The sequence below is a fragment of the Barbus barbus genome (genome assembly GCF_936440315.1).
Source record: "Barbus barbus genome assembly, chromosome: 28".
Classification (NCBI taxonomy): Eukaryota; Metazoa; Chordata; class Actinopteri; order Cypriniformes; family Cyprinidae; genus Barbus; species Barbus barbus.
The window spans coordinates 20195239-20223195 of NC_136756.1; the positions used below are offsets into that span (position 1 = coordinate 20195239).

At 36.9% G+C, this 27957-nt stretch overlaps 3 protein-coding genes across 6 annotated transcripts in view; all 3 read right to left on the reverse strand.

The window, feature by feature from the left end:
• Positions 1-5660, reverse strand: part of csnk1g2b (casein kinase 1, gamma 2b) — a 31781-nt gene extending 26121 nt beyond the window's left edge. The window contains exons 1-2 of one of the 3 annotated variants that reach the window (XM_079382788.1): positions 5479-5660; positions 1286-2062 (exon numbers count right to left, since the gene is read on the reverse strand). In XM_079382788.1, the coding sequence (XP_079238914.1) occupies positions 1286-1510 (225 nt within the window). In that variant the 5' untranslated portion in view covers positions 1511-2062; positions 5479-5660. The remainder of the gene's footprint in view (positions 1-1285; positions 2063-5478) is intronic. The other 2 variants (XM_079382789.1, XM_079382790.1) reach the window with 2 other exon arrangements.
• Positions 5661-5979: 319 nt separating this feature from the next.
• On the reverse strand, positions 5980-8866 carry LOC306847812 (uncharacterized protein). The gene is made up of 4 exons (XM_079381986.1): positions 8649-8866; positions 8360-8548; positions 7363-7538; positions 5980-7241 (listed from the first exon to the last, which is right to left on the reverse strand). Exons 2-4 carry the CDS (start codon positions 8538-8540, stop codon positions 6789-6791), a joined length of 810 nt encoding a protein of 269 aa, XP_079238112.1. The 5' UTR covers positions 8541-8548; positions 8649-8866; the 3' UTR covers positions 5980-6788.
• Positions 8867-17213: 8347 nt separating this feature from the next.
• On the reverse strand, positions 17214-27724 carry LOC306848695 (RNA exonuclease 1 homolog). Of its 2 annotated transcripts, none has more exons than XM_079383399.1 (16): positions 27375-27724; positions 25218-26935; positions 24939-25046; positions 24175-24388; positions 23956-24104; positions 23738-23875; positions 23344-23464; positions 22572-22697; positions 22137-22274; positions 21779-21892; positions 21593-21666; positions 20566-20676; positions 20276-20391; positions 20054-20192; positions 18965-19085; positions 17214-18442 (listed from the first exon to the last, which is right to left on the reverse strand). In XM_079383399.1, the coding sequence occupies exons 1-16, from the start codon at positions 27559-27561 to the stop codon at positions 18354-18356; spliced, it is 3663 nt and encodes a 1220-aa protein (XP_079239525.1). In that variant the 5' UTR covers positions 27562-27724; the 3' UTR covers positions 17214-18353. The 2 variants fall into 2 exon arrangements, with proteins under 2 accessions (XP_079239525.1, XP_079239524.1); XM_079383398.1 differs by having other exon boundaries at positions 23720-23875; positions 27375-27715.
• Between the last annotated feature and the right edge of the window lie 233 nt (positions 27725-27957).

Below are 27957 nucleotides of genomic sequence, written 5' to 3' on the forward strand. Positions count from 1 at the left end.
ACCATGGATTTACTCCAGTAACACTCACTGCACCAAAGTATTGTGGCAGAAATGTGCAAAATATTCACATTGAATTTTATTACAGGAGTAATGGTATCTAATTATAGTATGTACTTGTGATTAAGCTATAGTATGTGTGCATTTATACTGAATGTTTTTAGACTACTGTTTTTCATACAAACAGGCTACCTAAAAACCATATAGTTATATTTTTACCATGGTATTGAGGTGCTATATGTGTGGTTTTAATTGTGTTTATCATGATTTAAATGTATGCTACTATGGGAGATCATGAGCGTAATTAAAAAAAAAAAAAAAAAACTTGGTGAGAATAAATTTAACCATATAAAACTGAGGTTGGTACAATTTTTACTGATTTTAAAATTGAAAAAAATTTTTTACCGCTGCATCCTAACTCAAGCTACTATCAAATGTGCATTTCTAAGAGACAAAAAAAAATGGATATCATTATTAAAATTATCAGGCAACCCAAACCTGTTTCTTGATTTGAAACAATATCACTCATTAGAACATGCAGAAACTAAGAAATTAATTTTTCTATTTAGATATTTATTTTGTTAAGGAAAATTAGCAAATGGAGCAAAATTCTGGCCTTAAACTTGAAAGAAATAAAGATTTGACATTTATCGTGATAATTATCGATATCAACTATGAAAAAAATTATCACGATAATTGTTTTGGCCATATTGCCCAACCCTACTGCGCTGTATGGATGAACCGTTTGCCTGTTTACAAGGATAGCCGTAAACTCATTTGCATTTATCATAGTGGCCCAGAAAGAGCCAAAAACAGAGTTCAGATTAACTATTACTTATTCGCTCATTAAAAGGAAATAAAAATTGAGTAAACATCAACAAAGCATTTTCTAAACCAGGCACCGTCTGTGTGCTTTCCTCATTAGCAATGACCAAAATCTGTTTTGGAAGTTACACTAGCTACATTGAAGTAACTTATTGCTGTGGACAGCAATACTGCATACAATTTGAATATAGGGTCTACTCATTCTAATAACGGATTTATATGAACTGTAAAAATTAATATCTAGAGGCAAAACTCTGAAAGTCTAGTAATTAATCCTGCCTAGTGTAATATTGAAATAGTTCATTAAAATGTATTCCAAAGCTGCATCGAAAGCCAAAAAAGACATTTTTAAATGAATACTTGCTTTATATAAAATCTTTAAAATGAATAAATAGTATAATACTCCCATAAACAAGGTAAGATGCGACATTTTCAGTGCTCGTCTTTGCACAAGAGCACTCACCAGTTTGATGGCCACATATTCATTTGTGTAAAGGTTCTTGCCTAGCCGCAGTTCACCGAAGTTTCCACAGCCGATCTTCTTCCCAACTCTGAAGTTGGGGCCAACCATAAGGACCCCAGAGTTGGTCCCTGTTCCCCGGCCCCCATGTCCAGTCCTACTTGGTGTTTTCGACATCCTTTTCCCTTCCTCTGTCTCTCCCTTACCACCTCTCTTCTCAAAATCCATAAGCTTGTGATACCCTGGCCTCTCCACGGTTACTCCCCTGCCATGCAAAGCAGAGAAGTTTCAAAACAACCCCCAGGAAACGTGTGGGGATGGTGGCGAAAAGACAAAACGGGTGAAGGGGTTTAAAAGTGTCTATATACTGATGATTTTTGAAGAGCAGAAACCGAAGTCTTCTGCAGATGTGGTGGGTATCACCGAAAGCGTCGTTCTTGCATTAATCCTTCGGTGGATGGGACTCCTTTACAGTACGGTTGCCCTCAGAATACCATGTCACTGCCTGAAGCAGGCAGGTTATGCTAGCATACGCACACATACAGACGCACACGCACGCACTCACACATCCACCCACAAACGCTCCTCAACACTGACATACACAATTCCTGCTAGTGGAACCAAAAGAGTGAACGTCCCCTTGTACTCCTCATGGTTTTGTTGAAGTCAGTCTTGGGTATTACTGTGAACATTCTTCATGTTCTAACACTGCTGCAAGCAGACTCAGACAGAATCAGCATTAACAGGTTTGAGCAGTATAGTCCGTCTTTCTCTGGATACCTGAAAGAAAATGAACAGAGAAACAGAAAACCAGTTAGTATCAATAAATCTATCTTGCACCTTCTTGATATACCAGTCCTTAAACTTCAAATAGAGCCAGTCCAGAGAAAGATTTCATAATTATGTACATCTCTCACTAAATGTTACATTTGCATGACAATGCATTTTTATTTTTTTAATGCCACGAGCATTAAAAGCTTCATTCATGGCAAAAAAATTAAAATAAATAAATAAAATAATATAATATACAACATTTTTACAACATTTACATGATAGCTATTCAAAATCTCACAGTTTAATATTTGTTTGAAATTCTAAACTTGTGTGTCCTCTTCTACCAATGAATAAACATGCAACATATGATGGACAGAGGAATCATGCGATACGCTAAAGTACAGACACAAATCCTGTATGACCGTGCATTTTTAAGTTAATTATTTTTTAGTTATTTTTTTTATTGCCATGTCAGCATCAAAGGAGAAATATATACACGCATATCTACATATACATATTTTCAAATACACTTCTTACGTCATTTATGCAATAACTATAAACAAATCTTTCAATTTAATGTGTTAGAAATTCTGTACTTTTCCTTGGATTTTTAAACAGTCCTCCACTACAAAAAAAATCTACAACCAACATATGATGTTAGACAGAGGCATGATGGGATATTCTATAGCACAGACACTTATTCTGGTCCTCAATGTTCATGGAATCCATTTTCAGATTACCTCAAGGTCTAATAACCCTAATCAATAATAGCAAGAGACAAAGCTCTGCATGCTAGACATGATGGGAATGCATCCTCATTGTATAAAGAGACACAAATGGTTGTTACTTTAGAAAAAAAAACAAAGAAAAAAATAATCACGCAGTCACAGTTTTGGCAATCTAAGCAATAGGAGCCCATTTATGACACTACACCAACAGATTTTGCTGGTCTGCCTCCAAGTCATGAGATTTTTTCAAAGTGTGGAGAACAGACCGGTTGAGAATTACAAGCCTAACAGTGCCCGTATCAGTTTCCAATTCCAACAGGAACTTTGACGACACCTGTGCGGTTGATAATGGAGAGGGGAAGCGGTGTAGAAGGTCAGAGATCTCTGTTGCACACCACCCCCCTCTCCCATCCAGGGTCAGCACTGCTGTTAATTTAAATGGAAAAGAAAGTTGGAGCAGGTAATGCAAGAACTATTGGAAAGACGGACGCGCTTTCCTTCAGAAAATGCACTTAAAACGATCAATGGCAGCCTGACTGGCTGTAAAAGGATACCGGACCAGAGCTGATGAGCAATATACAATCAGCTCGGCAGAAAAACATCTTTGACACTTTACTGGGGGGGGATTTTCACTACTTAATTTCAACATTTAAGGCTCTGTTTGTTCAGCAAGTGACAAATGCGTCAGAGCTTCAGTGCATTAGATTATTAATGCACGGCTCTCTTTCTAGTCCGAGGAAATAATACTTCAGCCTGTGCAAAAAGAATTATGAAAAATCATGCCCTGTCATTCAGCAAAATAAATGCATCACCAATCATGTCGGCTTAGCTTTTATAACAATTACAGGGAGTGCTGGACAGCCCTTTAGAAAAGAGACTGAATTTAAATACATCACTTCTCAAACTAAGAAGAATCAATCATTAAAACAAACACTTAACTTTAATTGCACACTGTAGAAGCTACACAAAGGTGAATAATAAACACAGGATTACATAAGGCATTTAACAAGCACCATAAGGATCTTAATCTACAGCCTGAAAATACGAATAACTTCAAGGAAAGCAAGCAAGAGTTTCGTCAGGACTGGCAGTCAGTCATCTCTTCCAATGGTCTGTTGGTCGCAACCCCACACGCTACCATAAAAATGCTGATTACAAGCTCATACAAGGACGAAATGGAAAACCATGCCACAAGGCAACAGTCAAAAAGGGATCGGATATAATTACAACATCTGTGGACAAGAACTAGTGTACAAGTACTGATTATGGGGCTACTACTTCGATCAGAAACATCTTATCAATAAATGACGTTTGAATGCATGAATGACATTTAACTAAGATACACATTGCAGATACTGGCTGAATCTGGCTTCAGTTTCAAATTTAGAGAAAGATGTGCAACAGATCAAGCAATGAATCTCACAGATAATACAAGAACATCGTCATAAACAACACCTGATGCAAAAGTGCATAAGATAAAGCCAAAATGATGACCATAATACCATATAATCTGGAATTAAAACTGCCTGACTAATAGTGGATACCAAGTTAGTACTCACAGCGGTTTTGAGTCACTCTGCCTAAAAGAAGATGAGATAAGCCAGCTAACAACACATTTACGACTTATTTCAAAGCAAAAAGAAACTAGGTTTCTACATAACTTTGACAGCACAGTTCAACTTTGTGTTTTAGCTTTCAAACAGGAAATATGCAAGTGTTAGAGGTCATGTAAAAACCAAGACATACTTCTACTTCTCAGATGGGTAAAAGAGAGAAGCTGGTGCCATAAAACTGTGTTGATCTATAAGGCCTTGTGTGGTGTTGATTTGGACAAAGAGCTAGAAAGAGAGCTGCCTAGTCATTTATTTCCTAAAACAGTGTGATTTTCCATACTAATTTGTTTAGACTCCATGTGAAACTGTGAGATACAGTTTAACACTCCTCTTGTTTGCTGTCTGACACCCTTCTAGTCTGATAACGGACTAGAATTTGACAACTCTATTTTGAAATGTAAATCATAGTTTATAATATCTGTCAAAAAATTAAGCTACATTAAACCTCACTTACTCGTGAGCTTAATACCTTAATGTATTTAAATTACATAGATGGTTAAATTGGCGATGACACCCTTGACATATAAGAGATTTCCGTATCAACGTCTAAAATGTCACATAAAATAAATTTATATCAGATCTGGCAGTGAAAGTGCATATCATCCATTGATGTTTTATCTCATAATGAAGTGTCAATCTTAGAAAGCTTCCTACTGTGGCCTAGCAAAAAAATACATTCTTAAACACGTCTTTAACATTAAATATGTCTTTAAAGGCATTCAGACTATTTTCTTTGAGCCGTCTTCATGGCCAGTCGCTTAAAAACGTCCTTAAAACGAGTGGCTGTCTAGCTGAGCCGTCAAATATGAACTAAATACACGTCGAAATGTATTTTGTCTTACTTCTAAAGCTAATCAGATTCCCTGTCGTATCCGAAAATGGAAGGAAATACCGACAAACCAGCTAAACAACTCCGAACCTTGTTAGACAAACATGACAATAATCCTCCACAAATGAACTAGCTTAGCAACCCACCGGCTAGGCTAACATCTTATTAGCCGTTTAGCAGCGAACCTTTCAGTCTCTCGATTAAAACGAGCAGGGGAATGTTTTTAATTAGGAAACATAAAGATGCTTTTACCTGCGTGTGAGTTCCCTATGTAGTACGCCGCGACATGGTCCTTTATGCTCTGAAAAGTGATTTAATCTCCCACTAAAGACTAGCCCGGCTTCGCTGTTGTCTTTTTAAGCCTACCGTTTCAGTGAGCGAAGCTCCGGCGTCACCCGACACTCCCATTGCTGTGGATACGCTCTCAAAAGTGCGTCGATAGATTGGTGAATATGCGCAACAGAAGCTCCCTACCGCCCCCACCTGGAGAAGAACTCTAATGTTTTGCCCGGATCAACAGTTGAGGGGTTCTTTACTGGAAACACTGGAGTTAGCTTTTGAGAAAGAATTTACAAGGATTCGTTTAGTTTGAACGAGGATGTGTAAATGTTTAGGTGATACTATGAATATTTTATGGAAAAGCTGGAGATGACAAGACTGTGATTAGGTTTCTGCGTTGAGTCCATTGTCAAAAATATAAATGATAAGCTACTGGAAATTATATTTTAAGATTTTAATTCTCACTTTATTTTTGAACTGAAAAACAGACCGGTTTTGTATATAGAGACAAAGTATAGCCTATATCTCTTTTACCCATTAGGGTCAATCTACCCATTAGTAAATCTTTATTCTAAAATATATATGTATATGTGTATGTATGTATACATATATATATATATATATATGTGTGTGTTTAGTGTCAGCAGTCTTATTCTGATTTATAGAAATCAGACAGTTGGCTTAGTTATGACAAACTCTTTTACATGGCGCTTTCATAATCAAAATATTACCATATTCATAAACATGTAAACATATTCAGTGATAGGTAACTGTGGCTTTCATTCATATAAAATGAATTATACTTTTAGCTATAAATGAAAATGTACAAGTGCACACAATAAATAAAATTAAGCTTTTGCTACTTAAAGGTTAATGCTGCTGAGAACGCTCCACATTTGGAAAAATTATTTATCGCAGTGACATAAATTATGAAAACCAAATGTCCAATCACAGAATTAGGTTACACAGAAGTCACGATGCAAGCTAAATACTACTGATTCAGACGTTTTTCATGTTTATTTGTATTCAAAATGATCATATGTTCATAAAAATCTACAAAGTGCTCAAATATTTATGTGCAACACAACATTTTTTTCTCAACAATGCTCTAAGCTATGCATGGAAGTTCACAAAAGAGCCAGTTTGTACAAATACAATCAAAACCAATTGAAAGTTACAGAAAAAGATCAAAATCCAAACCCTTCTGTTATTCACAGGAACACCTGTTCCCTCTTCACATCCTTATGAGGACAACTGGCTCGGTGGGCTTTATTGGTTGGTGGCTACATGTCCAAGTGGTGGTGAACCATAGATTTAGATTGACAGGCAGACCGAAGCATGAGATTGTGGCATTTCCCCAATGGCACGAGATTGACGGCTGGGCTGTGCTGCTGTTGCATTATAGGCAAATATGTAGGAGAGAAAGGCAGACCTGCAGACAGCAGCCCAAGTGCATGAGGCATTGGTTTTTGGTAGTGTTCTCCAGTAACGAATGATAGAACAGCAGAGGAGTGCAGTCTGGGGTGGGAATGGAGGTGAATAGAGTCTGATGAGGAAGGAATGATGTTGTTTTCCCTAAAAGGGGATTGAGATTTTAAATTAGAGCCTTTCTCTTGGTCCTTCACCAATTCTTTCCGTTGTTTAGTAGCAGGACGATGCACTTGGCTTTCTTCTTTCGAAAGGGGTGCGAAGCGTTGACCTTTTCTAAATTTGGCACGTCTGTTTTTGAACCACACCTGAGGAAACATGTTTTGTTAATCTAAGATGTTTTCAGTAGCACTTTTCAATTCTAAATGTATTCTAATATCTATAAATATTTTGCTTGTTGGACACTGTATATGTTACTGTGGCCCTCACCTGAATACGGGCTTCTGGGAGGTTGATGCAGACTGCTAGTCTCTCTCTCATGCCCACATCTGGATACTGGGTTTGCTGAAAAGCCTTTTCGAGGGCTTGTAACTGGGACACACTGAAGGCGGTGCGACTGCGACGCTGCTTTTGCTGGTTCCCGTAGCGTGCCTCAAGGATGAGTTCTAAATGAAGGAGATATTTATTACTTGCATAATTCATTTCAATATAGTTAACTAAAACTAGAACTGAAACTAAAATGAAAACAATTAAAAAACTGAAAATATAAACCAAATTTATTTCAGTTTCAACAAAATTTCAGCATAAGTCTCATTATAATTCCATTTAACTTGATGTACTAAAATAACTTAAAATAAAACTTTTTTGGTGCACTATTTTTAGGTCAACGTTTGAACACAATTTATTTTTTATTTTAATTATTAAGTAAATAAATGTACGCTATTATATTGGTGTAAAATTACTTTTTAAACTGTAATTTTAAAACTGCATTATGCAAATTAAAAGCCCTTTCAAAGATGTGCCCTACAGTATATTTTTAAATCAAATGATTCAAAATAGTAAAAAATTTAAATAATAATAAACCATATCTTAAGAGTTCAGATGCAAACGCCTCTAAATGCCATCTGAAAATTTATTCAAAAATTGTCTCAGGCTCCTATGTTTATGTTCAGTTATTTCACTTTACTGGCAATTAAAAGAATCTATTTTTTGTCATTAAAGTGAAATTACTGAACCTACACACAAAATTTCAAACGCGCTTAGAGGCTTTTATTGTTTTTTATATTGAAATTTAATTCTAATTATTTCGTGAATAGGCTAATAAACGTATTAGACATTTGTGGCCTACATCGTTAGCCTAGTTCAAAACCTACACGTAGCATAGACCATAATATGAACCCTAACATAAAGTGAGAAACTTACTGAAATAACTTACTCTCTACTTATCTCATATTTTGAGCCTCGTTAAAAGTCAAGTGCAGCTCACCTGCCAGGCGCTCCGCCACAGTGAAGGTCTGCATGGACGCCGAACCGGCCGCTGGCGCTGAATGAAGCTGATACTGCTGCGCCATCTGCTGGTGGTGAGCCTCGTGAAATAACGAGTTGACGCGTTGCAATGGAAAAGGCCCCTGGCCGTTTCTTGGTCCACAGAAATAAACAGAGTTCATTCTGCTGGCTGAGAAGATAGAATATAGAAGTATGACTTAAAATAAAATAAAAATTATATGTTTTATCAAACATTTTCTGTAAATAATAAAGAAATAATGAACACTTACTTACGACCGTCAATGAACTGTGGAATGATGATCAGTTGCAAAAACCTGACATTTAACCGGAAAAATTAGGTAAAGTATGCGTAATTTTTTTTACTCCTGTGATACTAAAATCCCAAAGGAAACATTTCACAAAAGCTGCTAAAATCCCCAAAAATATTACATTAAAGTTTCTAGGTAAGGCAGACCAGTAATGCTCCACGTCGACTGTGGTTTAGGTCCCCTCCAGCTCAGTTTCCACTATTTAAGAGGCATTAACTTCAGCTTCCTTCAACCATTAGCCAATAGAAAGAAAGGTATTAGCTGGATTAAGTGGGATGAGGGAGAGAAAGGGGGGTTTGGGGGCTCAAGTTTTTGAAACTATTGAATTTGGGAGATTTAGGCAAAGCATCTCCCTTCAATGAGTGGGCATTGCGCTCCCCCTTTAAAACAATTAAAACAATGTGGTCGGCTAATCTCTGGGGTTGGGCAGATTAAAATAACAGCCTTTGATTGTCCGTTGTTCTCTTCCTTCTTTCTCCACCGTTTCCCAGCTTTTGTTAGTATTAACTCCAAGGGGGGGTGTTTGCTTGGCTGGTTTGTTTTCCTAACTGGACCCATATTTTGCCCAGAAAATGTCAACTTGAGAATGCACTCTGGAAGTGGCCTATTAGGCTAATTTATTTGGGCTAAATGTACCAGAAATCTTTCCTTCTGATCAAATCCTCTCCAAAAAAAAACAAAAAACAAGACAGAGCTATTAGCATTTGAAAATAAATAAAATAATCAATAAAATGAAAGACACATGGGATAAACAAAGCAATTTGCAGCCGGTGGTGTCAAAACCGGTTGTAATTGCGCAATAAGACAGTTCTGAAGCAAACCGAATGTCAGTCCTTGTCATTATCCCATCATCCGTCTCTCAACACCCTCTCTCATTGAGCTCAAGCAGCAGTTTAGCTCCAGCTGAAACCTTAGTCACCTCAGATCAGGTCATCCTCAGTAAAACTGCAGCCGAGCGGCTGGGAGTGGCTCAGGAGGTTCAGAGATGTAAATTCTGCTAAATCCTGACACTGTGCAGTTCAGGGCCAGGAAGGCGAGGCATGTGGAGAGCTAGATTATGTTTCCCACGAGTATCAGGGCAGTTGCACACTCCTCGGTGTGTGTGTGTGTGTCCCCAGAGGGCAACACAGGAACCAAGACAGCAGGCAGGGAGTAGCTGGGCTACACTGGCATGAGACTGGCACACAAACACAGCCTTCACCTCACATTTGGCTCACTTTCCTGCTGGAAAGGTTTGTTTGTTTGTATTCAGATAGTCATGGAATTCCGGGCTTTATTAGAAAAGCAGATTTACACAATGAGATCTCTTTATACAAATCTTTCACTATCTTATTATGGAAATGTTAATGAAATGCAAGTGCAGCTATGTGCTACTCGATGAATATTCCTTTAGTTGTTTGTCTGTTTAATAGGTTTCACAGTAACTAAAAATGCATTATTAATTTTTTTTTTAAATGTGGTAAGGACACATTAAATTGATAAAGTCAAATGTTACATTTCAATTTCAAATAAATGCTGTTTTTTTGTTTTTGTTTCTGTTCTATAAAATCCATTAAAACATCATGATTTCAACAAAAATATGATATTCTTAATATAAATATTTATATAAGCAGCACAAATGTTAAGAAAATATTGTATTAATGTTTCACAACATTACGTTTTTTTGCTGTTTTCTGATCAAATAAATGCAGCCTTGACGAGACATTAAAACCTTACCAACCCCAAATTATTTAAACATATATTCATTTATTTTGAATATTTAAGAAAACATATTTGAACTTATATTGTGTTTGTCTTATAAGTGAAATTGGTCTGCTGTAATTATTTAAACAGCTAATAAAATGTAATACAGTCAATCTATAAAACACCTACAAATAACTAACAGTGTCAAACAACTACTGCTGAATTGAATTAGGAATTAATTTGTTAAATGTGGGAACTTTTGTATTTTTGAACTTTCACGTAAGTATATTTTTACATTTTAATACAGTAAAGTTTTGATACTGTAACTTAAATATATGTTTAACTTAAATATGTACAACTATAAATATATATCTCAGTACTTGCAGATGGGATGCAAAAAATGTTTAAAAATAAATATTTGTTGGTGGAAGAAAGCCAGTTGTTCAATGTCTTTAAAGCTTGGAGATTTTATGCTTTACATCATTGCAAGTCTTATTGGCTTCAAATGGCAACAGCTCATCTAGACCAAGACTTTCCACACTTCTGATATTTTCACACCTGACTGACCTTTCAAACCATCATGGAATTGTGCTGAACTTTTTCTCCTTGTTCAAGGCTCTGCTTTTTTCTCCCTTTGCGATGTTCTTGCCTGTCAAGCTGTATTAGTGTCCGCTCAAAATAAGTCATTTAGAAGAACCTTAGCTGAGCAGCCTCTGAACCCCATTAAAAGCTTGGAGCTCAGAGCCCAGAAGCCTTTGTCTCTTCAGCCTGCAGGATTAGTGGAGATTTGCTGCTAAGAAAAAAAGTAGTTATTTCATGGCACTTTCATGATGAAACCTGGCCAAAGCTGTGTTGGCTGGGAGGATTAGAGCCACACAAAGAAGCTGGTTGTGTGTGACCCCCTCCCTGAAAACCACCGCCCCGGTGCAATGCCCCCTCCAAAACCCCTAACACACACCATCCCCACCTCATAACTCCGGCTCAGTCTGTAATGAGAGCTGCGTTTTCATCTCCAGCCCACTAAAATTGCGCTTTGGCTTTACCCCGACCCACTCAACGGCTTTAAAGAGACTACAAAGTGGTGGATGCATCTGGAATTTTCTCATTCAGATGTTTATTTACATAGGTGTAATTGGATGCAAACCCATTAATTTGTCTTAGTGGTCAGCTATAGTCAAGCTTTGGAGGTTCAGGTCCTGTCTGTCGAGTTTAAGGGGTTTAGAGGATGTGTGCTAGTGGATCCACTTACAAAGATACAGATTAGCAGCATTTAAAACACAGGCCAAGAGTAAACTCATTATAGAGTTTCAAACTCATAAAATAGCTTCAGACTTTGCTTAATATCACTATGTTTTAATAAGTTTTTTCATAAACACACAACTTTTTGCAGAAGATTTAGGAACACCTAAGTATCTAGAACAGAAATGGGCCTTTAATATTTAACTCTTCTTGGGTCCCGCTTTTAAGCCACTTAAAGAACAATTTTGGGTTAGCACCTTATTTTAAGGGTTAAGGCCACATCGCTATACTAAAGGTGAAACGATGCAGTGTTAGGGGCTGTTCATACAGAATGCATTTTTAAACTCCACTGCACTGATTTATCCGTTGTTTTTCTATATGAACATGCATTAGATGGATGTGTTTGACGAACTAAGCATTCTAAAAACGCAGTGCAAAAACTGAAGTTGAACTATTAAAAAGCCCTTTTTTTCGTTTCATTACTCTGCGTCTCATGTTTTTTAAAACAGGAGTAAAATTTAAGTTAAAATAAGTTCAACTTAAAGTGTTTCTAGGCCTTACGTTTTCTTTCATGTCTCGTGTTTTTCAACACAAAAAAACATTTTGTGTTTAAAAAGGTCTCAAGTCATGTTTATTAAAAGCTAAACATTTTAATGAAAAAAGTAAGGTTTCAAGCTGAGCTTAACTTATTTTAACTAATTTTTTATATCAGTCTGTCATGTGCAAGATGCTGCAAAAGACAAACACATCAACATCAACAACATGTCTAATGCATGTTTACATATTAGAAAAACAAACATGCCAGGAAAATCAGTGCAGTGGGAAAAAAAACGCATTCTATGTGAACGGCCCTTTTAGGACGTAACAGGCAGTTGCTCAGCAAAACTGAACAGTGCTTGCCTCATTAAATATTCATGAAACTTTCACGAATTGTGTTCGTTATATGGAAGTGATGGAAAACGTGTTAATTTAAATGAAGACAACATCATTTTATTATTACACTTATGGTCCTAAAGCTTACTCAAGACAAACTGGATGGCACATACTATTTATATGATGTAAGACAAGTCACTCGCTGTGTTCGTCCAATCAATGATTCTGACAATGCAAATATGCACATAGTCATGGCCAAAAATATCGGCACCCTTGGTAAATATGATCAAAGAAGGCTGTGAAAATTCATCTGCATTGTTAATCCTTTTGATCTATTATTTAAAAAAAAAAATCACAAAAATCTAACCTTTCATTGGATAATACTAATTTAAAAGGGGGGAAATATCATTATGAAATAAAATGTTTTTCTCTAAAACACATTGGCCACAATTAATGGCACCCTTTTATTCAATACTTTTTGAAACCTCCATTTGCCAGTTTAACAGCTCTAAATTTTCTCCTATAATGCCTGATGAGGTTAGAGAACACCTGACAAGAGATCAGAGAGAATTCCTTCATCCAGAATCACTCCAGACCCTTTAGATTCCCAGCTCCATGTTGGTGCTGCTTCTCTTCAGTTCACCCCACTCATTTTCTACAAGGTTCAGGTCAGAGGACTGGAATGGCCATAGCAGATGCTTGGTTTTGTGCTCAGTGACACATTTTTGTGTTGTTTTTGAGGTTTGTGTTTGGATTATTGTACAGTTGGAAGATCCAAATATGGCCCATTATAAGATTTCTAACAGAGTCAGTCACTTGTTGAGTTTTTTTATCTATTGGTATTTGATAGAATCCATGATGCCATGTGTCTGAACAAGATGTCCAGGACCTCCAGCAGAAATATAGGCCCACAACATTAAAAATACAGCAGTATATTTAATTGTACACATGGGGTACTTTTTATCTCTGTGTTCACCAAACCCATCTTGAGTGTTTGCTGCTAAAAAGCTCATTTTTTACTTTCATCTGACCATAGAAGCCAGTGCCATTTGAAGTTCCAGTCGTGTCTGACAACTGAATATGCTGGAGTATGTTTTTGGATGAGCAAGGAGAATTTTTCTTCAAACCCTCCCAAACAACATGTGGTGATGTAGGGGCTGTTTGACTATTTGTTTTAAGGTTTTCTGACCCCGAGAATCAACTATTTTCTGCAATTCTCCAGCTGTGGTCCTTGGAGAGTCTTTAGTCTTTATCGTGCATTAGGACGATATAGACACACGTCCTCTTCCAGGCAGTTTCATAACATTGTATGTTGATTGGAATTTCTTAATTATAGCCCTGATGGTGGAAATGGGAATTTTCACTGCTCTAGCTCTTTTCTTAAAGCCACTTCACTAATTTGTGAAGCTCAGTTATCTTTTGTTGCACATCAGAAACATATTCTTTGGTTTTTCTCATTGTGCTTGATGATTAAGGGAATTTCCTATTTATATTTCTGTGAAACAGGAAGCCGTGGCTGGATAATTTCATGTTCATAATCACCCTGGAGTGCTCAAAATTGTGAATATAAATGGGAATATACTTCAGAGATATTTTACTCATAAGAATTTCTAGGGGTGCCAATAATTGTGTCCAATGTGTATTTGAGAAAAACATTTATTTTATAATGATATTTCCCCCATATTAAATTCTTATTATCCAATGAAAGGTTAGATTTTTGTGAATTTTTTAAATAAAAGATCAAAAGGATTAACAATAGAGATAAATTTTCACAGCCTTCTTTGAGCATATTTACCAAGGGTGTCAATACTTTTGGCCATGACTGTAAGAATGCAAAGCTGGGATTTATGAATGTACAGTGTGATACGTCATTAATATAACTCCAGTAACAACTCCAATAACATAGCCCTGGATAAATATTAAACTGTGTGAAATGTAGAAAGAAAAATAGCCCAGGAATTCATGAGAATTCATAAGAAATCATGTTTGTACAATAATTTTAGTGAGTGTTTGAGGTTCTAGTAGAACTTAATTTGGAGTATGAGGAAAGTTTTTCTCTTTTGTATTAAAGAATGGCCTTCATGAGCGGAATTGGACCTTTTATCTCAATGGAGTTTCTAAAGCTGCAGCTAACTGAAAGCGTTTTAATATGATTTGGATTGGTTTAAATCTACAGGAGGGCTCTAGAGAAGGACAGAGGGGGTTCATTTAGCCTTTTGAGAGGTTTTGTTTACAGGTCCTGTTTAACAGATGTTGGAGTGAGGAGCAGAATGCTCTGCCTTTCTTTAATTACTTATCAATAGTGGAAATTTGTATTGACAAGCGCCTGTCAAGAGGAGAGCTTTGTAGTTGTCAGTTATCTGAGAGAGAGCCGCTTAACCAAGAGGCCCCTCGGACACTCGCTGGATCGATCTCAGCGCGGCACAATTGGCTCTCCGGGCAGCTCTGTGTGGACAGGAGTGTGTGAGGGGGGCCTTAGGAGAAGTACTGTGGGACTAAAGACTTCTTCATAGGGGGAAATCGATGTGGCTAGCTTGGCCTCTGACCCTGCGCAGTGAGGGTCCAGAAGCGTGAGGTCAGCAGCACAGTTTAAGCTCCAGTAAGAGGCACCCAGTGATATTCTCAAAAGAGCCTCTGAACACGCAAACACAAAAGCTATCGAGCTCCAGAAAAAAACTAAACGCACTGCAGGAGTAAAACGTGCACCAGATGTTTAACCCAGATAATGAACTGATCCTTACTTATCAACTGTTAACTGTTATCAAGTTAACTCATGAACACCCGTTGAAATTCCATTAAAAAACATAAAGGCGTTTCGTTTTAAACAAGGTCTAAACTATGACATCTTGAAATATAGCAAACGCTACATTGACATTTTAAAAACGGCAAAAACTATCATTTTAGCTAAAACCTTTGCTATATTTCATATCTATCTATCTATCTATACTGTAAAAAAAGTTGAGAAAACCTAAAAGTTTAAGGCAACCAGCTTCAGCAGATTTCTCAGTTTGTATTCGGTTTATACAACAAAAAGTTGAGAAAACTCAATAAGTTGAGAAAACTCAAAAATCTTCTGAAGCTGGTTGCCTTAAACAAAATCACTAAATTGATAGTGAATCTTTCAGTAAAAATAAATAATTACAAAACCTAAATATATATATTTGTTTTATGGATATGGACTCAATGACAAAAAACAAACAAACAAACTACACCATGTTTTGAAATAAAGTGTTAACAGTTAATCTAATCTGGAACAGAAATCTCATACAAAACAGAGATGTGGATGTTACACACTGACATCAATCTGCACTAACAAGGCCCTATTAACCAAAGACAAGCCTCAGACACTCAAGTCTATTAAACCAGACCATGGCACGAGTCTGGCTTATCTTAAGCCTAATGGATCAATATTGGAAATAACTGGAGGATCAATCACCTAATTAGGTGACAAGAGTTTACAATGGGCTAATGACCTATGATAAGCAGTTCTTTTGGGTTTGGAGGTGTTGACCGATTTTACTTAAATCTTAAATTTTACCGATCTTGCTTGGTGCTTAGTGATGTTCACAAAAAGCATATCATAATAAAACATATAAAAATGTATCATTTCATTAGATGACTAAAATATCAAACCAAATGTCAAAAACACTACCATTTGGCCATGAGCAGCTCTCCTCTTCTCTGGTGACCCCAGCAGTCAAAGGTGATCAGAAGAGCGACTGATCGGACTTGATAATGAACAAGATTTTAAGCTGTTTCACTGCACATGCTCAGATCTTTAAATCACTCAATAAACACAGTGAGAGCCGCCCCCCTTCCCGGCCACCCGGACATTGTGCGAGATATTGATCCTGCCACAGTTTTTAATACCTGGGGTCCTGGACTGTGACATGAGATGGCTGGGGCCCAGGGTAAACACATGGGCCTGGGGTGAGCGGGATACAAAAGACCTCCCCTCTATGCCTCCACAGGCTCTTTGTGTCATTTTGTTGTCCGAGAAAACAGCTGCTGAAGAAAGAGTTCTTAGTCAGGCACCTGCTGGAAAAGACTCGTATATCTCATATATAGATAGAAAATAACTGGAGGAAGATGGTGAAGTGGAACAGACAGGTTAGGATAAAAGATCAGAGAATATTCTCAAAGATATTGTGCTTAGAAATTTAGTTGGACGTATTCACCTGTCCATTTGCTGCTGAAATACACATGCTGACACACACACACACACACACACACACACACACACACACACACATACATATATATATATATAGTTTGGGGTCAGTATGTTTTTTTTTTGCAAGAAAGGTCTCTTATGCTCACCAAGGATGTATTTATATGATTTAAAATACAGTAAAAACAGTAATACTGTGAAATACTACAATTTTAAATAAATGTTCTATCTTATTATACTTCAAATGTTAGTTATATTCCTGCAATTTCTATCCCATGAATAGAAAGTTCCACAGCATTTATTAGAAACAGAATTTAATTTTTTAATCTGAAATAAAACTTAATATATAAAAGTCTTCACTGTCACTTGTATTCAATTTAATGCGTCCTTGCTATATAAAATAAATTAATTACACACACACACTCAATATATTCTTATACTGACACCAAACTTTTAAATGGCACTGTATATGTATTTACTTTTTAAAATATGTAATACTTTATATATAATAATAAATATATACGAATGATAAGATGGGTATTAAAAAAGTATGTAAAAATAGGTGATTTTTGTGTTTTATTTATAGCTTTTAATTGAAAACAAAACTAAACGGCTACAAAAACAGTTTAGATAACTTATTTACAGCACATGGCATTAATGTCAAGCCATTTAGTAACATTACAAATCACTGCACAGCCATCTTGATCTTTAGTTTTGACAGTTATTGAAAGTTATGTTTTTAGTAGCAGTTTTTAAAAGTAACGTGTTTAAAGTGGCAGGCCTAAAGGAATGACGTGACATTTAGTGTGTCAGTTTACAATATACTGAATTGAATAGCTTAAACTGCTTAATGCAAATTAAAGTGAATTAAAAAGTAAATCAAAGTAAACTGTTTTTTTTTTTTTTCGTATTGTCCTGTCCGCTCATGATTTGTGTGAATAAATCACTAACAAATTTGAATGTGTATATAAATTGTACTAATTTGAGTACAGAAAAGAATACTGAGTCTGGCTTACAAGGCATTGGATCATGAAAATGCCAAAGTGATCTAGTTTTACATATTCGCAGCTAAACAAAACACTTTTTGAGTATATGGATTGCTATACATTATTACTAGAGGAAGTGTTGAAAAAACATGGTTTCAAGTATAATTGTGGATTCAATATACATTTATATCACAAACGACCTTAGAGTGCAACACATAGACCTTCAAGGAGCCACATCACCTAAAGTGAACATTAAAACACCATCACAATCGATGATTTGGTGGACTAGGGTCTTTGAAAAAATAAAAATACTGCTGAAAAAAATAGAGAATACTTTAACTCAACAAAAGATTACCTACACCCCAATCTATGTCCACTTGTGATAATATTGGCCATCACTAGGTCAGTTTTAGCATGGTGGGAATTAGGATTGCTTGTTTGATAGGGCACTAGCTCTGGTTGCTAGGAGCCATGGTGGTCTAGGCTTTGCAATCTATCACATTATCCGTCCAGGTCTCCTCGCCTTTGTGTCAGTCCATCTCTTTCTTTCCCCCCTCATTCAAACTGCAGCATTTACTCTGACGCAGTTTATCCGACCCAAGTGACGCACGGCCCATTATGAAGAGCTTCAGTGACTCTTCCTCTATGACGCTCTGTTCATCGAAAATCATTCCAGGTCGTAACATAGTATGATAGAACTGGCAAGGTCAGAGGTCATCTCTTCACCTTGGCATCCTCTTTGATCTTCCAGATCATGAGTTCCATGCAGGCCCGGGCATCTTCACTGGAGTCGTGCCCTCCAACTGTAAAGAGACAGGAAACGAGACATGAAACACAGAGACAGTCCAGAGCATGTTATTTAGAGCCTTTATGCATCACATGTTATTATGTGGGTTTGATAATATAGCATTATTATAATACATTCCTTCCTCAGCTAGATAAGAAGGTGAATCTCATATCCACGTCAGAAACAAAAACTATATATAATACAATATAATATAATATTATATATATAAGTATATTCATACTTTAAATTGTTAAGTATTTATATAATGGCAGCATTTGTTGTACTGAATTTAATTTATTCTCATTTAATAAACATAAATTGTGTCTAGACAGTTATGGGACAACACTAATGACTATACATACAGTACAGTTCTTGATGACAATAATATCACAATGTAAAAAAAAACTTAATGGTCCTTATTAATGAGCTGAGTTTAATTATTTTAATTTTCCTTTCTTCCTGGGTGAAATATATCCTGTACATTCAGGTTGGATTCATGCAGATGATGCAAATTAGTGCAGATTACTAATATCCTCACCGCTGTCTTGTATAATGCGTTTGAGGTAGTCGGCCATAAGGTTTCGCAGGGCACGTTTGTAGGGCAGACCCAGGCGGTGAGGAAACACAATAGCGGTGTCCACAACCATGCTGTGAATAAGCTAGTAAACACAGAACCATTATGTTAATAAACATTGATTAAAAGACAAAAAAGAAATGGCAGTGTTCCAAACTCTAGTATGCCTTATTGCATATACTACTGCAAGCTTACAATATTTAGGTATTTTTTTAAGCCTTTGTATTACAAGCACACTTAAAATTCCTAAAAAATGCTGTCTAGGCACGCAACACACTAGGTTTTGGATTATTATAAAGACAGTACAAATAGTGTTTGGTAGAGCTGCACGATTCTGGATAAATTGAGAATCACAATTTTTTTTGTCTCACATAGAAATCATGATTCTCCCACGACTCTGAACTTAACAAAATAATGTGTTATTTACTAGAGGCTGTGGCAAAATATTAATTGCTGCAGTCTAGATTTAATGAACCAATTTTTAATATTAAAATTATGAAAAATTAATTTGAATGAATTATTCAATGACTCACTCATTAATACTTAACCTGTTTCAATACTATATGAATCAGTATTTTTGAACAAATCTCTTGAATGAATGATTCAATGATAAATACATTTTTTAACATCACTTGTCGCCACCTAGTGGCACTGAAACAATGTAATAAACGTTATTTGAAGTGCTAAGTTACTTTCAAAAGCTGGGATTTTCTTTATTTTGATCACTACCATCAATGTTTATATCGAATCTATAAACTTAAATGCCAGTATTTCTGTGATAACATGAATGACTGTAAGAGAGAAATAATATGTTGTTTTTAAAAATAATACCTTGTTTTTAAAAATCTGTTTGTGAAGCTATTAATTAACATGGTAACTGCTCTGTCTGTGTCAGCGGCAACGCGAATGCAGAGTTCTGGTATGAATTTTTCAAAGATTCAATACACAGGAGAATCGTTTTTATTTAGAAATGAGATTACGTGGTTGTTTGAATCGAGATTGTGATTTTTTTTTTTTAACAATTAATCATGCTGCTCTAGTGTTTGGGTGTACCTTGAGCGCAAACAAGTCACTCTCAAGACTGTGTCCAATTAGAATGGACTCTGCACTGAACATGCTCAGCAGCACCGCCTGCACGTCTCTCAGGGTGATGGTGGTGTTCTCCAGATCATCCTGTGTCACACCTGAAAACCTGGAAGTAACACAAACGGGTGTTACTCAAACTAGAAAAACTGAAATGCAAATGAATGGCAGATCTCTTAACACAATTCCTACCGTGTGTTGTAATCCACCACTTTGCTGCCTGGCTTGACAAATGTGTCATAAATAACCTTGAGGTCAGAGTTAATGACGGTTACTCTGGTCAGCTCCAAACCTTGTTTTGTGTAGCACTATAAAACAAGTATTGAGATGAAAAAGTTATAGTATTTAATTAGATTTAATACAGAGTTAAAGCGGCTTGAAGTATGTTTAATATCAGACTTTAGACCGCATCCTGTTTTCTTCAGGCTTTTTATATCCACCTAAAATAAGTGTGGAAGTGTTTGAATAACTGTTATTCTCACCATCTCACAGTCCAAGGCGTAGACACCTCCATTTCCATCTACTGGCAATGGTTTACTAAAAGTCCTCACAAAACCATCCAAGGACTCTTTACGGCCATCTTGTACATGTTGCTAAAGGAAGAGGGAACAGCAAAAACAGGTATTGTAATCCTACAGAGACCTCAGAGACACATTACTGAGCATGGATTTTAGTAGGCTATATTAATACTTACTCTAAACACCTTATTAAAAGCTTTGCCTCCTTCAACCAGTGGATTCAACTAGCAAAAGACTTCTGAACCTAAAAGATACCTTAAGGCAGCGTGTACAAACTATTTTATCTTCTGTACTCCGACCATCAGCAAAAACATTATTACATATGAAAAACAAAGTCTATTTATTTATGTTTTTATTTATCACCATATCAGAGTATATAATAGTCAACATTTGAAGTGGATCAAAAAAGTTAATCAAAGTTGTCCTAAGACAAGAACACATTTTGGTTTTAGGTTTTGATGAAAGGTTTTGATCCACTTCAAATGTTGACTAGCGTATATTCATGACAAAATAATTAGTGTAGTGTGGGGGGAGATGTTTTATTATTGCAGATTTGCAATGATTTCTGCATTCCAGCAATTTGAGATATATAAAATAACTACATTTACTTGATATTATATATAATGCTTAATCAATTATCTATAATACATAATCCATTATGTTTTAACATAGTACATTTTAAATCTTAGTTTAGGTTCAGATTTAGGAACATTTATTATTTTCGATTTAGGACATTTTTGTGGGAGGTGTTTTATTATTGCAGATTTGCAATGATTTCTGCATTTCAGCAATTTGAGATATATAAAATAACTACATTTACTTGATATTATATATAATGCTTAATCAATTATCTATAATACATAATCCATTATGTTTTAACATAGTACATTTTAAATCTTAGTTTAGGTTCAGATTTAGGAACATTTATTATTTTCGATTTAGGACATTTTTGTGGGAGGTCCAATATTTACAGATCCACGATGATACCTACTTTACACACTTCACATCCAGGAGAACCAACCGCACCAGAGCAGCAGCTGTAAAGTGTCTCCCAACCTCCTGGAACTACGTAAGACACAAAAACATGTCAGTGTTAGCAGCAACACATACAGAGAAATACATGAGGCAAATTGTCATTGCAGACTACTCATCCTGTCTTACATGTACACACACCCACCTCTGTTTCTGCGTAATCTTCCCCAGTGGTGACTGCACTCCTCCTTACGCACACAGCTGCCATTAGCGTTTATCTTGTACTCGGCGCCACATCGACAACAGATTTTGGAAAAAGCTAAGGAAGAGATACAGGACAATTAATCAAAATCAAAAGTGCAAATGTTATGGACAGGGAATATATTTTTAAATGTACAGGTGTTCAAAGTAATGCAACTTATGTTCAATGAGTACATAAAAAGCTGATTAGGTGATTAAAATTTGAGCATAGTGCCACCTAGTGGTTTGGCTCTTTGTTATAAGGTGTATTGTGAAGAAGTAGCAACAAGAAATTGGTCTAAGACCATAAAAATAAACTTTACAGTCATTGTTTTTCTTTTCTGGGAGGTTATGGACGACAGCGTGACCCGACATCTCGGGGTGAGGTCTGGGGTAACCATGCTCCTGCAGCTGTTCTTCAGTCATTGCATATTTTTTCAGTTTTTTGTAAAGAAGTGCACCTGAAAACAGTATGATGCGAGATCAGAAAAAAGGTGGTAGAGGGCTGTTACTGTTAACTAAAACTAATAAGAAATAGTTTTCATCAATTGACATAAAGCTGAAAATAAATATTAGCTGAAAAACTTAAACTTAAAAAACCTAAATGAATAATAGAAATGCTGTTTTGGAAACTAAGCAAAATCAAATAAGTTCCAGTACTACAATTATTATAACGAAACATGTAATAAAAATAAAGATAACTAGAAATGAAATGTAATAAAATTATTAATAATAACACTTAAGTGGTAGTGAGGTACCTTTAGGGTCCACATCCTGCTGTTTACCGGAGCGGTTGATTGTGTAGCTGGTTTTGGCAGCAAGACGTCCACCAAGTACTCCTTCATGGGACTGAGACTTTCTATTCACTGATACCGCCGGGCTCTCTGAGAAATAACATGTAACATAAATCCATAAATAATACAAGATATTTTAATTACACTATAAAGAAAATACATGTAATTTATAATAAATTCTTTTAAATTTAATTTTAGTTTTAAATTAGTCAGCATAACAATTTGAGTAAAAATTTAGTGCAAAGTGGAATTTACATCAGTTTCAGAATCTCATTTTTATGTCAGTCTGACAACAGCATAAGCATTATGAACTACACAAATATGATTATTCTGCATTATTATTACGCCACTAATCAAATGTTAAATCTTTTTTATTATTCTATTTACATCATAACATTTGTCAGTTTTAGATTTTTCAAAACCCTAAAGCTTTGCTTATTCCCAGGTATAAATTAGATTTTGAATTTCAGACTTTTTAATATGTCTCAGAATTTTGAATCTTCTCTTTCTCTTTCATTATCAATATCAGTGTAAAACACTGAATATAACAGTTGGCGGCAGATTAATGACAAAACAGATAAACTATTGTTATTCCCTTGAGAAAGGCTCAGTCTTAACCCCATGGTTAGTGTACCCTCAGTCACTTCAGATGAACATCTGCTAATTAGCAAATAAATACAAAGAAGAAATGACATTATAACAGGAGTATTAATCTGTGTGTTTGTGTTAGACGCACTGATGACAGGAGACGTAGGTGTGCTCTTGCTGCGAAGTTTCTTCAGTGTGTTCACAGCTACATTCAGGTAGATGTTCTTACTGCTGCTCCTGTCATACACCACCTTCTCGTCCTCCAGAGCCTGAGAGTGAAGAAGAGATCCATATATATAAGGGAGTTGACATTAAAGGGATAGTTCAGCCAAAAATGAATGTCGGTAACCAAGCAGTTAACGGTAGCCATTGACTTTCATAGTATGAAAAAACTCTTTGGTCACCAACATTCTTCGAAATATCTTCTTTTGTGTTCAACAAAACAAAAGAAACTCATACACATTAGCATCAGCATGAGGGAGAGTAAATTATGACTTATTATAGAATTATAGAGGTACACATACCATCTGAAGGTGACATACCATCTGAAAAGCTTGATGTTCAGAGGAACAAAACTTCAGGCACTCATCAATGAAGATGTTTAGGTAACGCTGGCGGACATTAGTGGGCACCTTGGCCCCAAATTCTGCAGGAATGACAGGACGCTTCATGGCAGAGCTCTGTGATGGGCAGAAAATACAGAGTGTTTATTGGGGACATTCAAGAACACCATTATAGTTCTGTTATAGGGCGACGTTACCTTCATGGTGGGGGTGTGTGCCACTCTTTTCTGCACTGTTGTGGATGCGGTCTTTGACAGGATGCCTGCCGATGTATGAGCTTTGACTGAAAGCTGATCGGTCACCATCCTGGTGGGTGACAACACCCGACTGCTGGCATCAGCTAGTCCTACAAAAAAAACGTGTTTTTAACTCCTAATACTTAATCCTGCGGTAACTGAATGTAGGACCCCTCATACCAGGCTTTGGGGGCAAGGAGGCGTTTGGCCGGTGCGCCACCCGACGCTTCTCTCCAGAGAGCCCCAGTTTTGGGTCGGTCGATGCAGACGCTGCCTTTACTGCAGCAGCTAGCTGTGCCGCCTGTTTCTGGGCCTTCTGTATGCGCTGATAACAGATCTCCTGCGCTGTCATTCTGCGCTGCGGCATCGGCACAGCGTTCAGCGATGACTCAGACTGAATGAAGAAAATTATTAAAACAATTATTAAACAATTGTTCTACTTCAATTTAATTTTTTAAGTGAACCTTATTTAGGTGCACTTTAGGCTGCATTTAATTGAAAAAGTAATATTGTGAAATATTAATGCAATTTAAAAATAAATGCTTTTTGTTGTAAAATAATTTAAAATGTAATTTATTTCTGTGAAGGCAAAGCTGAATTATTAGCATTATTACACCAGTCTTCAGTGTCACATGACCATTATGAAATAATTCTGATTTGGAGCTTAAGAAACATTTCCTATTATTATTAATGTTAAAAGTTGTGCTGCTTAACATTATAAATGTCTTTACTGTCTCTGCAAGTATACATTTAAATAAATTCTTACTGACACCAAATTTTGAACAGTATTGTAAGTGGATAAATTACTACATATTTTTCTTTACTTGCATATGGTCTAACTGTTGCAAATCAAAGACAGCTAATTTGCAAATATGCAGTGCAGGGAACCAATATCAGAGGAGAGAATATGTCAGACATGTCAGAACATGCATTCCAACACTAACCTTTCCTTGAGCTTTAAAGTGTGACACCCTCTTCTTCTGGCCAGGAAAGAGTGTAGTTAAAGTGCTTTCTGTTTCTTCCTCCTCCACCTCTTCCTGTTCCCTTGAAGGCTAAAAACACACACATGAAAGTGAAACTGAAACTTCAGTTGCAACAGAAAAGCCAGAAAATTCCACCAAGAGTAAAAATTTGCATAACAACCTCAAACCTCCATAACGGCATTTTAGAGTAACTGAAATGATTGAAATGATTATAAAATAAATAAGAACTCTGTGTGGTACCTGCTTTGCTTGTCTCCCTTTGTCTTCCGTCTTCACCTCTTTGGATTCGTTAAATATCCGCAGACACTCCTCCATCGGGTCCGAATCGTACTCCATCTCATCCTGCAGACAGGAGTAGTCCACTGCTTCATCCCCACCACCACCGTCGTCATCATCATCCACTTCAGAGTCATCCTCCGATGATGATGATGATGTATCTTCAGATGTTTTCCTCTTATTATTCATGAGGCTTCCCCGTTTAAAAACAGAAGCAGACTTCCTCACTATCCTCTCATCTTCCTCATCCTCTTCAGCACTCTCAGCACCGAACAAGTCTATGTGACTCACATTCCTCTGTTTGGTCTCACTTGTCTCTTTGTGATCAACGACTGAGCTGCTTTTTTTGCTTTTGTCTTTAGTGCTGCTGCTCCCATGGCTGCTTTTCTTTTTGTCCTTGCCCTTTGTGCTGCTCTCAAGTTTTCCGTTCTTCTGGTCTTTGATTTTGGACGACACCTTATCGGTTTTCACAGGTTTGTCCATTTTGGGCTTCTTGATGTCGCCACTTCCTCTATCTTTTTCCTTGTGGCTATGTTCATTCTTCATCTTAACTATTTTCTTGTTCTTTTCATCAGTACTCATTGACTTCGATCCGTCTTTACGCAGCTTTTCCTTGGACTTGCTGACTCTGTCCTCATATTTACTTTGGTTCTTGTCTTTTTGACTTGAATTCTTCGATGTCTTGTTGGCACTTGAACTTTCCCGCCTTTCTTTTTGACTCTTCTTATTGGATTCTTTCTCCTCTTTTTTCAGTTTATAAGATTTTATATTTTTCGACTGACTCACAGGCATCTTTTTGTCTATCTTTATGTCTGTCCTGTCTACATCCTCTACATCATCTGATTCACCCTGTGAGAAAACATCCTCAGTTTTAGACACCTGATTTCTTTGCGGTCCCTTCGCACCTGACACTTGTTCCTGTTTTAAGCTGATGTTGATTCCCTTGCGCTGCATACGTCTTATGGACGTCGGGCGATACTCTGTCCCAGAACTTTCCTCATCGGATTCAGAGAAACTTGCAGTGTACTTCGGGACATCTGCCTTAGGTAACGTCAACCTAGGTTTCTTCGACGTTGGAACATATTCCTCATCTTCCCCTTGTTTTTCACGGTGAAACCTCTTTCTCCCCTTTCCCTCTGAACACAAAGTCTTCTGTTCTTTAACAGTCGGTTTAGCTGAATAGTTCGAGAGAGGGTCGTACTCCATGTCTGTGCTTGGTTTGGAATTATCCAGAGTGTATTTACACTTTACATGGGACGGTGGTGGAGGTAATGCCTTTTTAATTCTTGTTTTGGAGACAGCAGTGGGCACATATTCCAGTGCATTGGTACTAGTGTTCTCTGAGTCCAAAGTGTATTTGCTGGAGCGAGGGGATGGGGTGTATTCACTAGCTTGGCCCATTTGATAGCTTCCAGGATCGTAGCCCTGATGGGATGATGCAGTGGGTTTCGGTCTTTTAACAGAGCTCTTGGTCGGCTCATATTCCTGATCGCCGATCTGAGAAAGCTTTTTCTTGTCCCTTTCCATCTCATTGCGAACCGCCTCAATGGCTTGATTGACCAACTCCAACTCCATGGTGTCCAGGTCCACATCCTGTCCCGTCGACAGGCTCGATGGTGGCTCCCCATTATAATGCTTCCCCGGTCTTACAACCTCTGGACTGAATGGATCATATCCTTGATCTGTAAACGAAAGTCACAAGATGTGATACAGTTAAAAATTAATCACAGAATCAGAACAATATATAATGTATCCTGTATATATATATATATATATGTACACACACACACACACATATAGAAATTTAAACACAATCAAAACAAATATATACACACGCACAGACAACTGCAGAAACAATTTCATGAAACAAAAACAAACGTATTTTTGAAGCATCAAAGTTTCCTGAGAACAGTAAAAGAGTTATAGAATAACAGTAAGAGCTATAGAAACTTGTTTATTAATACATAAACTGAACATCTCTGACATATGACAGTACAATGCTGGGGTTGTTTTGGTTTCTTTGTTCCTCAGCAGAAAGCTTCTGTGCATTTAAATGTACATGAACCTAAAGAGAACTTGAACAAAAGGAAAACATGAGACCACAACGACATTTTAATTCACCGTTTGGACTCGCAGAAAGCGCTTTAGTCTTTTTGATGTCGTATATCCCAGAGGAGCCTCGTCTTTGTTTGCTGTGTCTGAAGTGACAGTAGGGTCTGGCGCACCCATCTGCACCAGCTTTTCCATTATTATTCTCACAATAAAACGGGCAGTCAATCCCACGAAAGAACCCCGTCGATCTCAACATCGCGGTTCATAACCACGGTCACGTTATCTGCTTTTTAACTGGTATGTTTTAGCCACTACATGCGTGCTTATTTGCATATCCGTATGTTGCCACTTTATTTCGGACAACAACAGACTTCCTACGACGCCATATTTTATGCGCGACAGACGAGCACGAGGCCCTCAGCGCGCGTCGCGTTCTTTACGTAATATAGTTGACCGAACAACCTGCCTGTGAGAATTAGCATGGTATCTGCGTCGCGCTTCTGCATTCAAGCAGTTGCTTTATTTTAAATTAGTGTGTTTTAAACCTGTTAATATGTTGCTTTAAGCCTGTGAGTTTCTTTGTGAGTAAAGTGCAACGGCTTGCCCATTACATAAGGTTTATAACTGTGGCGGAATGTCAATGCAGTGAGTG

Bases quoted from the DNA above. Each gene is read 5' to 3' on its own strand.
- LOC306848695 (XM_079383398.1), bottom strand. From the start codon at position 27,561: ATGTTGAGATCGACGGGGTTCTTTCGTGGGATTGACTGCCCGTTTTAT. The intron at 24,389-24,938 runs GTTAGTGTTGGA...TTCTTCATTCAG, and splicing joins ACTTTAAAGCTCAAGGAAAG to TCTGAGTCATCGCTGAACGC. The intron at 24,105-24,174 runs GTATGAGGGGTC...TTTTTTTTGTAG, and splicing joins CTCCTTGCCCCCAAAGCCTG to GACTAGCTGATGCCAGCAGT.
- LOC306847812 (XM_079381986.1), bottom strand. From the start codon at position 8,540: ATGAACTCTGTTTATTTCTGTGGACCAAGAAACGGCCAGGGGCCTTTT. The intron at 7,539-8,359 runs GTGAGCTGCACT...TCCTTCATTTAG, and splicing joins TGTGGCGGAGCGCCTGGCAG to AACTCATCCTTGAGGCACGC. The intron at 7,242-7,362 runs GTGAGGGCCACA...ATGTTTCCTCAG, and splicing joins TCCCAGAAGCCCGTATTCAG to GTGTGGTTCAAAAACAGACG.